This window comes from Denticeps clupeoides, chromosome 11, assembly GCF_900700375.1.
Source record: "Denticeps clupeoides chromosome 11, fDenClu1.1, whole genome shotgun sequence".
Classification (NCBI taxonomy): domain Eukaryota; kingdom Metazoa; phylum Chordata; class Actinopteri; order Clupeiformes; family Denticipitidae; genus Denticeps; species Denticeps clupeoides.
In genome coordinates, this window is record NC_041717.1 from 16,295,164 (window position 1) to 16,306,587 (window position 11,424).

The 11,424-nt window shown below is 45.5% G+C and overlaps 2 protein-coding genes across 3 annotated transcripts in view; one reads left to right on the top strand and one right to left on the bottom strand.

The window, feature by feature from the left end:
* The window catches only part of tmem8b (transmembrane protein 8B), an 87,555-nt gene extending 84,464 nt beyond the window's left edge, over window positions 1–3,091 (top strand). Inside the window, exon 13 of the mRNA XM_028995757.1 lies at window positions 1,984–3,091. Coding sequence (XP_028851590.1) covers window positions 1,984–2,319 — 336 coding nt within the window. The 3' untranslated portion in view covers window positions 2,320–3,091. The remainder of the gene's footprint in view (window positions 1–1,983) is intronic.
* A 2,610-nt stretch (window positions 3,092–5,701) lies between these two features.
* Window positions 5,702–10,458, bottom strand: ggt6 (gamma-glutamyltransferase 6). 2 transcript variants are annotated; one of them, XM_028995765.1, is made up of 4 exons: window positions 10,328–10,458; window positions 8,279–8,640; window positions 7,548–7,661; window positions 5,702–7,171 (listed from the first exon to the last, which is right to left on the bottom strand). In XM_028995765.1, exons 1-4 carry the CDS (start codon window positions 10,447–10,449, stop codon window positions 5,961–5,963), a joined length of 1,809 nt encoding a protein of 602 aa, XP_028851598.1. In that variant the 5' UTR covers window positions 10,450–10,458; the 3' UTR covers window positions 5,702–5,960. The 2 variants fall into 2 exon arrangements, with proteins under 2 accessions (XP_028851598.1, XP_028851599.1); XM_028995766.1 differs by lacking the exon at window positions 10,328–10,458 and adding an exon at window positions 8,856–8,916.
* Between the last annotated feature and the right edge of the window lie 966 nt (window positions 10,459–11,424).

Genomic DNA, 11,424 nt, shown 5'->3' on the forward strand with positions numbered 1-11,424 from the left:
CCAAGGAAACAGTGCTTTGTTGCATCATTTCAGATCAGCCAATAAATTCCAAATCCACCATAACATAACAAGATCCACATTCTTCTATCAGGATATCTTTAGCCGTGGAAATACATTTTTGACCTCCAAAGGCATATTATTAAGACAACAGCTTCTATCAGCTCTTCAGCTGGAGCTTTTGTATGACCAGCCACCATTATGCGATCCTAAACCAAACCCTGACCATAAAAATGGACTCTTGGCAGAAACTCACAGTGTCTGTAATAACGTAGGTGGACAAACATTAAATATGGTGTTACGATGGAGATGTGTGAGTGGGCAGGTGTGTTGTTCCAGTTGTTCCTTGGGTTACTGAACCCTTTAAATGATGCTGAACACTGTTTTACCAACAAGAACAAGGACTGGAGTCTGAATGAAGAGAAAGGAGAACATCCCAGAGGTTCCTGATCATACAATATTAAACACAGCGCCTCCACATCACAACAGATTGCTTAAGAGGAATATGAGACTGCGGTTAACATCACTGAGCTTGTCTGTGTTTGACGGTTCCTGTCCTCTCTCAGCCGGTTCTGCAGTCAGCATCCGGAACAAACGACAGGATTTCAGCTAAAAATGGCGGATTCCGGCGGGTTCTGGCAGGAGACCAGGCCGCATCGATTCACATGTCAGCCGGTCAATAACTTCCCCCCGGTGCACAGGCGCTTTTGCTGATGAAACTTTTCTTCTTTTTCATTCCATTAGTGAAAAGCTCTCGGAACCCGTTTGAATAAGTACTGTCTGGGCCCGGGGCAATTTTGGACATTCGGGTGGATGGTGGTCAGCGCTGCAGCTGCAAAACGCTGAACAGCTTTCAAACTTTTTACGTGGCTGATCCAGCATTCACATGATTTTGTTTTGTTGCTTTTTGTCCCTGTATGGCAGCCATGATCCATTGGAGGCAATGATGAAATGAAGAATTATTCCACATTGTCTTTCCTTTGGCTCTTTTGACTGCACTTGCTCATCTGTAGCAGCCTTCATCTCTCAACAATTCTTTTCATAATCGTATGCTAGTCAGTGTCTCTTTGAGACTAAAGCAAAACCAAATATTACCCCTGAGTCATGATAAAAGACATATGATACTTGAATTCCAAAAGATTATTAATATACATCTGCATAGTTTCAGCTTTAAGCAAACTAAATTGTTAAGGCTTATATGAGAGTATAAAAGGCCTGTGGACTCTATATAATTTCCCTTGTGGTCTCCAGAAGTTATTATTCCAGACTACTTTACATGGCTATTTGTATTTTTTTTTTTTTTTTTGTGTATAAAAAAAAGATGACTAGTAATAAAAAACGGCATGCGTATAATACCACTCTAGTGCAGAAACTTCAGCCGGTCAGTTGTCGGCACGGTGATGGATGCTGATGTGACTACAGCAGTGAATGTTCCTACATCAAGGACGGAGGAACAGCAGGGCAGAGCAGCGTAGGAGTTCTTCAGAGAGCACTTTAAAGTCCACCTTGGAGTCGACAAAGACCAAACGCACTCCAGGATGGTGAATTACCATTTTCAAGGGTACTTCTGTTTCTTTACCAAAAAAAAAAAGCAGACAGGGACACAGTCTGGTTATAAAGCATGTTTCTGTAATTTAGAGGATTAATTAAAAACTTTGGAACTCAGAGGCTGATTTTGTGTCACGTTGCCAGCGTTAATTTGCTGGGCTCCGAGAACGTGTCACAGCGATGTGGATGGACCATTCCTCTCCGTTAGATTGTTACTCAGGGCGAAACACTATCTACACACATATTATACAGCAGGCACCAGGGCGTAGTAATTAAATTGTCATTATATCGGGGAAATGAAGCGGAGGAGGAGTATCTGTGTTGCCGTAGCGCAGCTCAAGGCTGCGGCCTTGTGATGACATGCGAGAAGTGACCTCCGGTGACACCCGAAGGTCCGGAGTGTCTCATGCGTTGCGTTTTTGTGTATGTGCATTTCAGACTGTGCGCACCATTCGCCGGCGCCGCTGCTACCCACCCACCTGGAAGCGCTGGGTCTTCTTCCTCTTTCCGGGCACCATGATCGCCACCTCGGCCGTGGCCCTCTACGCCTTCGTGGAGACGGAGGAGAACTACTTCTACATCCACAGCATCTGGCACATGCTGATCGCTGGCAGCGTGGGCTTCCTGCTGCCGCCCCGCGCCAAGCCCGACGCCAAGGTCACGCCCATGAAGCGGCGCCGGGGCTGCGGCTACCAGCTTTGCGTTAACGAACACGAGGAGATGGGCCTGGTGGACCCTGCCATCATCTCCATCAACAGCATTTGCACCAGCTGATGACCCACAGGGCCATGGACCTCTCATTGCCTTCTACCACTTTTCTGAATAGAAGCAGTCAAACCAACACGAAAAATGAACACGACCGAAAAGAACACGGAACACAAGCCACAGAACTTGTTGTAAATAAGAGGACAAAAAAAGAACACACACGCACACACTTGAGTTTGGTTCTCGTCACTGATTATTGATCCTGTTCTGCTTATTATCTCTGACTATTGGTGTTTATGCTCCGAGGTGTGGCTGTACCGCCTGTGGGCGGAGACAAAAAAAAACGCCACCACCGCTGCTGGCCGACCGACGTTATCTGTAAAGTGTGTCGCGTAATTTATTTAATTCACATACAAACCAAATCCTGTGCGATTTGGTTCCTTAGACGAATGGAAAAACAGAATGTTTCACCGTTATGTAAAACCAGGGCACTTTTTAAAAACTTTAACTGTATTTTTTTTTTTACACGAACATCTTTTGCACTGAGACAAAAAAAAATGTGACATTTAACGTGTTTTTATAAATACGAGTCTAGACTGTGTACCTGTACAGTATCGTGGTGGTTTTACTGTGGACTGTGGATTGTATTGCCTTTGCTGAACACTTGATTGTTGAGAGTCGGTGAGGAGGTGGGATCTCGTTTGCCAAGAACCCGAAATTTCGGAAAAAAAACCTCAGACAATGACCTCATAATTGTTGTTGGATTTGCCTGAATGTTCCGGGCCGTGAAAGGAATTTTAATTAAAAGCAACTGATTAACAAATAAACAGTTTTATTTTTACTGTTTGCATCCTTTTTGCAGCCTTTGTGGTGACTTTGTAAATGTGGTTATAATTCGCTTCTCCGAGATGAATTTGTTGCCACGTAGTTCACCGACCGGCCACTTTACTGGTACACTCGGCCCTTCATCAGTAGTCAGCTTCTACCCTCAGGACGGCTGAAGGATGGATTTTTTTATTTTTTTGACCTAGAAGTGTTCCTGACCAGGACGACAACAGCGTCCCACCACCACATCAGTGTCACTGAAACTCAACCAAAACTGATGGGCTGCAGCCCGAGCAAGCAGACCCATAATCAGAAGGTTGCTGGTTTGAATCCACTGAGGTGCCACTGACCAAAGCGCCGTCCCCACACACTGCCCCCCGGGCGCCTTTCTTGGCTGCCCACTGCTCACCAAATGTGATGGGTTAAATGAAGTAGACACGTTTCGTTGTGGCACCGTGTGCTGTGCTGCTTCACAATGGCAATCACTTCACTTTAAATGGATAGCATTAAAGACTGATCTTACTTTAACGGATGCCCAGGTAAACAGATGCATTGTGGGAATGCGCCTTTTAAAAAGGTGATTTCTGGGTAGAAAATCAATTTTATTCTCGGACCCGTCAGAACACATCACCCGCCATCATGCATTTTGTTGGCCTGCTGCGTCTGCGAGTTTCAACCAGGTGAAAAGCACAATGTGATGCCATCCATCTCTGAATTATTAAAATCGCACCAGGTTCTGCTGACCTTTGCTCTTCCCCCCTGCTTTGCCTGTGCGGTAAAGGATGGAATTTGATTTTCCAACTTGCAAATGTTGGCATCCAGCAGTGGACAAGGTGCTGGAGTGACCAATAAATCCATGAAACAAGGTCAATTATGCTTTTAATATTGAGTCTTTCAGTTTACTTCACCATTTTAGTCTAGTCTTAGAAGAACATCCATAAAAAGTCAAAAAAGATTGGATGGTATTACGGTTTATCTACAAAACCACTAAAACCATCAGACATTCAAAACAATGAAACAAATAGAAAGCCAATTCTGCAGTTCTGCTCAGCATCTCTAAGCTCACCGTAGAAAGGCAGCTTCAAACAGCTATCGTGACCCTTTTCCAGAAAGCGGTCTTGCACCCCTGAAGGTAATACGATGCATTACTCACCGTCAGCTCCGTTCCTGATAAAAATGGCTGAAGGTGGCTTGTATGTAAACCCTCTGGATAAGGGTGTCTGATAAATGCTGTAAATGCTTGTATGTAAACCCGTCCTCCACTACCGGTCGGTTGCTTGATGTCTAAACTTTAGCATTTTTTCTAGCCACCAGTAAAAAAAACTGTTTTAAAATGGCTTAAATATTTTGATGTATACATATTGAAGTTTTATGAATTAACACGATTGGTTTTTTAAATACTTTTGTGTAATTTATTAATGGCTAAGATCATGTAGTCATTTGCCTAATTGGAAGGGGGCAGTTTAGATGAACACATCAGTTCATCAGTGATGTACATTTTATTTCACAGGTTTTAGCAACCGAATCTGTTGACCAGAATGTTGTCTCCAAAAATTATCTGAATAAATGCAACCACCAATTTGACTTATCATGAGGTGAAAGAAAATATTTCTTTCCGGCTGTTCTGTAGTCGATTAGATGCTTCTCAGGAGAACAGCAGATCATCTTTCTCCTCTTACACTCAACTCGAACAATGCCATTTTCATCAGTCTCCCTTGATGATGATGATGATGATGAAGGGTTCAAATCTTACACATGCTACACTGCGAATTGCAGAGAATCCCTGAGATTAAAAACTAAAAACTGCCACACCGGCAGAGGAATGATGTTGCTCCAAAACATCAAATTAAAGCGGTGTACAAGCATATATATTCGCCTCATATATTAACATATATTCACATTCTTCATTTAAAACTGGAAAACATAAAAACATTCTAGACAAATTTCACTCAACCCATCCCCAAATATGGCTGACAAATGCAACTAGGCAGCCCCACCTTCAGTTCCAAAAGCAACAATATTAATAACAAGCATTGCTTCCATTCATATAGCACATCATCTGCAAATCTTACATGGACATTGGGGGAAACAGTTATTACGTGACAGTACACTCAACACACAACCATGAGGTGGAGTTTATAAAGTTTGACCATGCCTTACATTAACAGCATTTACCATAGGGTTGTAGTAGCCTAGTGGGTAACACACTCGCCAATGAACCACAAGGTCACAGGTTCAAATCCCACTTACCACCATTGTGTCCCTGAGCAAGACACTTAACCCTAAGTGGCTCCTGGGGTACTGTCCCTGTAACTACTGATTGTAAGTCGCTCTGGATAAGGGTGTCTGATAACTGCTGTAAATCGCCCTTATCCAGAGCGACTTACAATCAGTAGTTACAGGGACAGTCAGTCCCCCCCTGGAGCAACATAGGGTTAAGTATCTTGCTCAGGGACACAATGGTAGTAAGTGGGATTTGAACCTGGGTCTTCTGGTTCTAGGCTACTACAACCCTACCTTACTCTTTTTGAGTAATCATATAAATCTCTGAAAATCATTTTCACATTACATTCACATTATTGTGCCCTTTACTTATCAGCTGCCCTTATCCAGAGCGACCAGTAGTTACAGGACAAGGACACTGGTAGTAAGTGGAGTCTGAACCTGGGTCTTCTGGTTCATAGGCGAGTTTGTTACCCACTAGGCTACTACCACCCCTCTCAAGAGCTCTGTTCCAGGCGAGAACACAAGAGCATCAGTGTTCTTGTTACATATCCAATATTTGAAGGGAATGGATTATTTATTCAGCATGGATTTTGAATGTTATGTTGATTTAATGGACAGATTTGCCACTTGGTTTTGATTGGCTGGTTAATATCCGTCCCTCAGTAGCCGTCGGTGTGTGATTTGGCGAGTGGAGCACCGTAGGCTCTGACGTGACCGGCCAGCAGCTGCAGGGTGACCGACAGGGAGGCTTCGGTGCAGGCGCCCACCTTTGTCAGTGGACCACCGCCTTCTGCTAACAACCGGTAGACGTCGGCCCCATCAGAACTGGAAGATACGCACCCAACTACAGGGTCCCCTGGCCCGAGATGTATCAGCGGCCCGTGGACCGCCTCACTGGCAGACATGCCAATCTCTGCCCAGTTAGTGGCAATCAGCGCCACATTGAACAGGGCTGAAAGTCCCCCGGTCACCGCAATCACCTGCGCCTCATCGTCTAGTGCGGCCTTCACTTTCAAGACCAGAGGAAAAGCAAACCGGGCTTCTGAAACAAAGTCACTGAGGACAACGCCGCTGGATGGCAGGAAGTGGGCGGAGCCCCAGGAGCTGTTGAGCGATGAAGAGACGATGAGGAAGTTCCCCTGAGAGTCCATCACGTTGACGTGCGAGCTGGTGGTGTTTAAAGCCAGCAGTTCTGAGAGGCCTGACGGGCCCTCGCCCAACGCAGCACTGTTAGCAACGTCTCTGGCCAGATTTAAGAGGCCGGGACCAAGGGTGTCGCCACGGAGGGAGTGGGACTGCTGCTCAACCTTCTCTAAAACGTCTAAAACGATCGAAGCAGAGAGCTGAGGAGAGGCCCACAGGACGCTGTACTTTTCTTTCTCCAAAATAATGGGGTCACTGATTTCCCCTCCGCTGAGCAGAACGTTCTGGACGAATCCTGACCTCTCGGCATCAGCGAGGTCTTCAGCCAATTTGTTGGCCAACATTTCCGGGAAATGAGAGTCATTTAGGCTGACAGCCTGCAGGAGTGCCGACAGACTCGGATTGGTGACATTGGAGCCGCGTGATTTCACACCACCGTCCGCATCACAGAACAGGTCGCACAGCCCTGATTGGACTATTTTCTCCTCCTCGGCCTTCAGGGCCGTGGCGAGAAGCTCATCAATGGTGAACCCGTGCCTGGCCAAGGCCACAGAAGCCTGGAAGAGGCGTCGCCAGGTGGAGCGGCCGTGGTTCGTGTGCAGGACTTTCAGCCCCTGAAGGACGCCAGGCACGCCATACACACTGGACCCAGTTCCTGGAAATGCGGAGCGGACCACCTTCACAGATCCTGTGGTCTGGTTGTAGAAAATGGCTGAAAGTGCTCCACCTCCAGTGAGAGAGGAGAAGAAAAAAAAAAAAAGGATAAAACATGCAAAACCCTTTAAATGACTTTAATTTGCCACAAACGAATTTAATTTCATAAATCACGGTGCCCACAACCAGCAGAACACCGCAGGCATTATCTGCTTAATCTTCTCATATTTATGGAATGCTGTAAGTAAATGGAGGCTTAGGCCTTGATCTGATTTTGCATTAGAAAGATTAAAACAATCCAATAGTATCTTTTCAAACCTTTTATCTTAAATCCATAGAAGTCCTTTGTAATTGGTCTCATACCAAATAATTGGTACGAGGAGTCAAAAAGAGCCTCACTGCCATGATTGTATTAAATGTGATCTGTTGAGGAGCGACGGACCGCTTACCGACGCCTGCTGTGTGGGGATGGACCACGGCCAGACAAAGCAGGGCGGCGATCCCTCCATCAATCACGTTGCCTCCTTCTTCAAGAAGTTCTTTACCAACCCTGGAGCAAACATCTGCAACCATGAACAAAAGTGTTGTTGTGAATACCAGAGCGATTGTACACTCATAACCGTGTACAAGCTGTGTCCAAAGGCTGGGGCAGCAAAACTATTTTCTTCAATAGCTGAATTTCCCATTTGAATCACCAGCTGTCACTGGCACATGTCAGACTTTGGAAATTGGCTGGCAACAGAGGGGATTTCTCTGGCTGCATTTGATGAGCCTTTGCACCGGGACCGCCTTGTCCTGAAATTCCGACTTGGAAGAGCACAGCCCCTCGAAATGAGATTCATCAGCAGATTCCATTTTTTACGCATAGCAGGGTTGCCAGGTTTGTTTGTTTCTTCAGGCCAAATTGAGCTGTTTCAGAAACAACATTGGCAGATCCATTTTGAGGCTGTCATAATGAAAGGATGAACCCAGAAGAAACTGGTATTCAAACCAAAGTTCCTTTCATGTGATGGCATTATGTGCTGTGATATAACAACACTAGAACACTCGAGGTATTGTTTTAGAGTTAAATATCGGCATTCTCATCTCATCTTGTGGTGGGCACCACCTTTATTGTATTAGAATATTAAAATAAATGAATACAGTAATCAGAGCCATAAAGTTGGGCATCCCAGCTTACCAGAGTCAGTCAAGATGACGCCATGATGAAACAGGGAGCCGGAATGGCTGTGCCCATGAGGGTCACTGTGGTGCTGATCACGTTGATCATCATCATGGCGGTCACCATCTGCGTCTTCATCGTGATGGTCGTCATGATGGCCGTGGCTGTGCCCTTCCCCATCCATTCCTCCCTTTAGGTGTCCGGCCGCGGCGTCACCCGTGCTGTGGTCTGGAGCCAGAGGGCCGCCAGGCTCTGAACCGCAGCCGTTCCACTCGCAGAGCACGAAGCCCACGACAATGCAGAGGAGAACCAGGGTCGCGGCGAGCCGAAGCCACATCTCCCCGCCTCGGTTCCTCATGCTGCGCTGATGGCCAGACCGCCTGAGACAAGAGGGGAATAGCAATAACACAGGCCGGAGAGAAATGAAAAGGAGCTAAAGTTGGAGTTCACTGAAGTTCTTACACAAGGAATTCACAGATGAATAAAACACAAAGACAAAGATCGACTACTGCGATTCAGCCTTGCTCTCCCCCTCTACCAGCTCTGTGATGTGGAGCTGAGCACAGGAGAATTGTGGGATATCTCACTAGCTGACCTCTCTCTTTGGTCTGTTTTGCTGCCTGACTGAGTCTCTTTGACGGTTGACAGCTGACAGACCAAGTGCCCACGTTGCAATCCAAAACATGAAAGACATTGGCTCCCGTCCACATTCAAGCTGGTTCCTTAAAAAAATAAAAAGTCACTGAGAGGATGTGCAAAAGTTTTGGTTCTCTCCATTAAAAATTAAATTTTTTTTTTCAAGGAGAAAAAAATTATTACAATAAACCAATTAATCCAGAACCAGACTGTAGGCCACAGTAAATGAAACACAGCAGAATAATGCACTGAATTAAGAACCAATTTGAGTATTTAATTCGTCATCATGGTGGTCCCATGGTGGTCCAATGGTGGCGCTTCCAATTAGGTCTCTTACTCTGCTTGCGCTGTTATTTAATATTATACACCTGCTGTTTTGAAAGTGAAAGTGAAGTGATTGTCATTGTGATACACTGCAGCACAGCACATGGTGACACATCGAAATCCTCTGTATTTAACCATCACTTTTAGTGAGCAGCGGGCAGCCATGAAAGGCGCCCGGGGAGCAGTGTGTGGGGACGGTGCTTTGCTTAGTCGGGATACGAACCGGCAACCTTCTGATTACAGGGCCGCCTCCTTAACCGCTAGCCCACCACTGGCCCGGGTTTAGAAATCAATGCTTAAACTTCCATCAGCTCAAGAATCAGAAAATGCAGAAGCCACACAGATACGCTGCTGGAAGGTGAAAGGTTTTGGGCTAAAATACAAGAACCATGTGGAGAAATGGAATCCACTATCTGTAAGCTCCTCCCACCGCCATGTTTAAAGGCGTTTAAAGGGTTATAGAATAAATTTAAAAAAATGCATTTACATCATTATTGTTGAATATAGGCAGCTCCATCTCTAACATCCTTTAAATGCTTCTTTTATTTAATCAGTTTGGGTGAGCCAGTCCTTCAATTCTTCATCATCGATACTTACCTGGCAGGGGATGGTTAAAAGCAGAGGACACGTTTCACCGTGTCACCGTGCGCTGTGCTTCACAATGACAATCACTTCACAAGCGGTACAGACTTTGCGTTCTAGAACGTTGCACAATTGTAGAGCGGGAGAAGTTTTGAGCAAAACAAAAACCCTCACTGGGAACAGAGACGTGTAAATACAAATCAGGTTTATCAGGCTGCTGCAATATATAATATTAATACAAAAAATGCCTGATAATTCCACGACCTGCCACTCAAGCGACCACATTCCCTGAAATTCCAGATGTTCCCTGAAAGCTGCGTGAAAAAAAAGAAGAAAAAAAAAACACCTGACGGGACTTTTTTTTTTTTTTTTTTTTGAGTACCAATTTCGCCAAAAACGGCAACCAAATCTGCACGGCATGAATATTATATATTAAAAATATATATGTAACTCGAAGCGGACAGGAACCGTCCGCAATCTCTACAGACCTCTCGGCGGTCAGAGGTCACTTTCATTTCTACTCACGAGGCCAAATACACCACGACGTGCCCTTCCTCCTCATCCTCCTCTTCCTCCCCTTCTCCCCAGTCGTGGTCGCTCTCCCCCACGACCTCGCTCGACACTTTCTCATAACGCGCCAGGTTCATCGTGACTGCGGCGTCTGGCACGTTTCTAGGCCCCGCCCACTTCCGGGTTCTCACCTGCGCTGGAGCAGCCAGACTGTCCTGAATTTCCTGACTCTGTTGCCACCAGAAACACGAGTCACCATTATATTCTAATCTAGTAATCCAGTCTTGACTTTATTCTGCAGGTGATGTCATTTGCTGAGACTGGATTACACTTTATGTGTAATGAATGAGGACAAAAAAATAAATTCAGATCAATGATGGTGGTGGTGGTGGTAGTAGCCTAGTGGGTAACACACTCGCCTATGAACCAGAAGACCCGGGTTCAAATCCCACTTACTACCATTGTGTCCCTGAGCAAGACACTTAACCCTAAATTGCTCCAGGGGGACTGTCCCTGTAACTACTGATTGTAAGTCGCTCTGGATAAGGGCGTCTGATAAATGCCATAAATGTAAATGTAAATGTTGATGTTAGATGTCTTGGTTTAAAGATACATCATAGACATTTATCTGGTGGGTCTGCATTGCTGCTAGGTGGACCAAACGTGACAGGAACTTAACCAGAAACACGTCCCACCACCTTTACCCCACTCTGGTAAGAGGAAGTGCTGTGATTGGCCTGCTTCTGAGTGTTAATATCAGCAGACGACCAAAAACTGAAGCTGTGTCTGTGTGTGGGTGGTAGTAGCCTAGTGGGTAACACACTCGCCTATGAACCAGGTTCAAATCCCACTTACTACCATCGTGTCCCTGAGCAGGACTCTTAACTCTAAGTTGCTCCGGGGGGGGCTCTGTCCCTGTAACTACTGATTGTAAAATCGCTCTGGATAAGGGCGTCTGATGAATGCTGTAAATGTAAATGTGTGTGCGTCTGTGTGCGCATGTGTGTGTGTGTGAGACAGGACATAAAGCCATAAAATTTCTGTAAAACTGGAGGCAAGCATTAAAAAAGATATAGGGTAGGTTGAGGCTTAGGATAAGACAATTTAAGAAA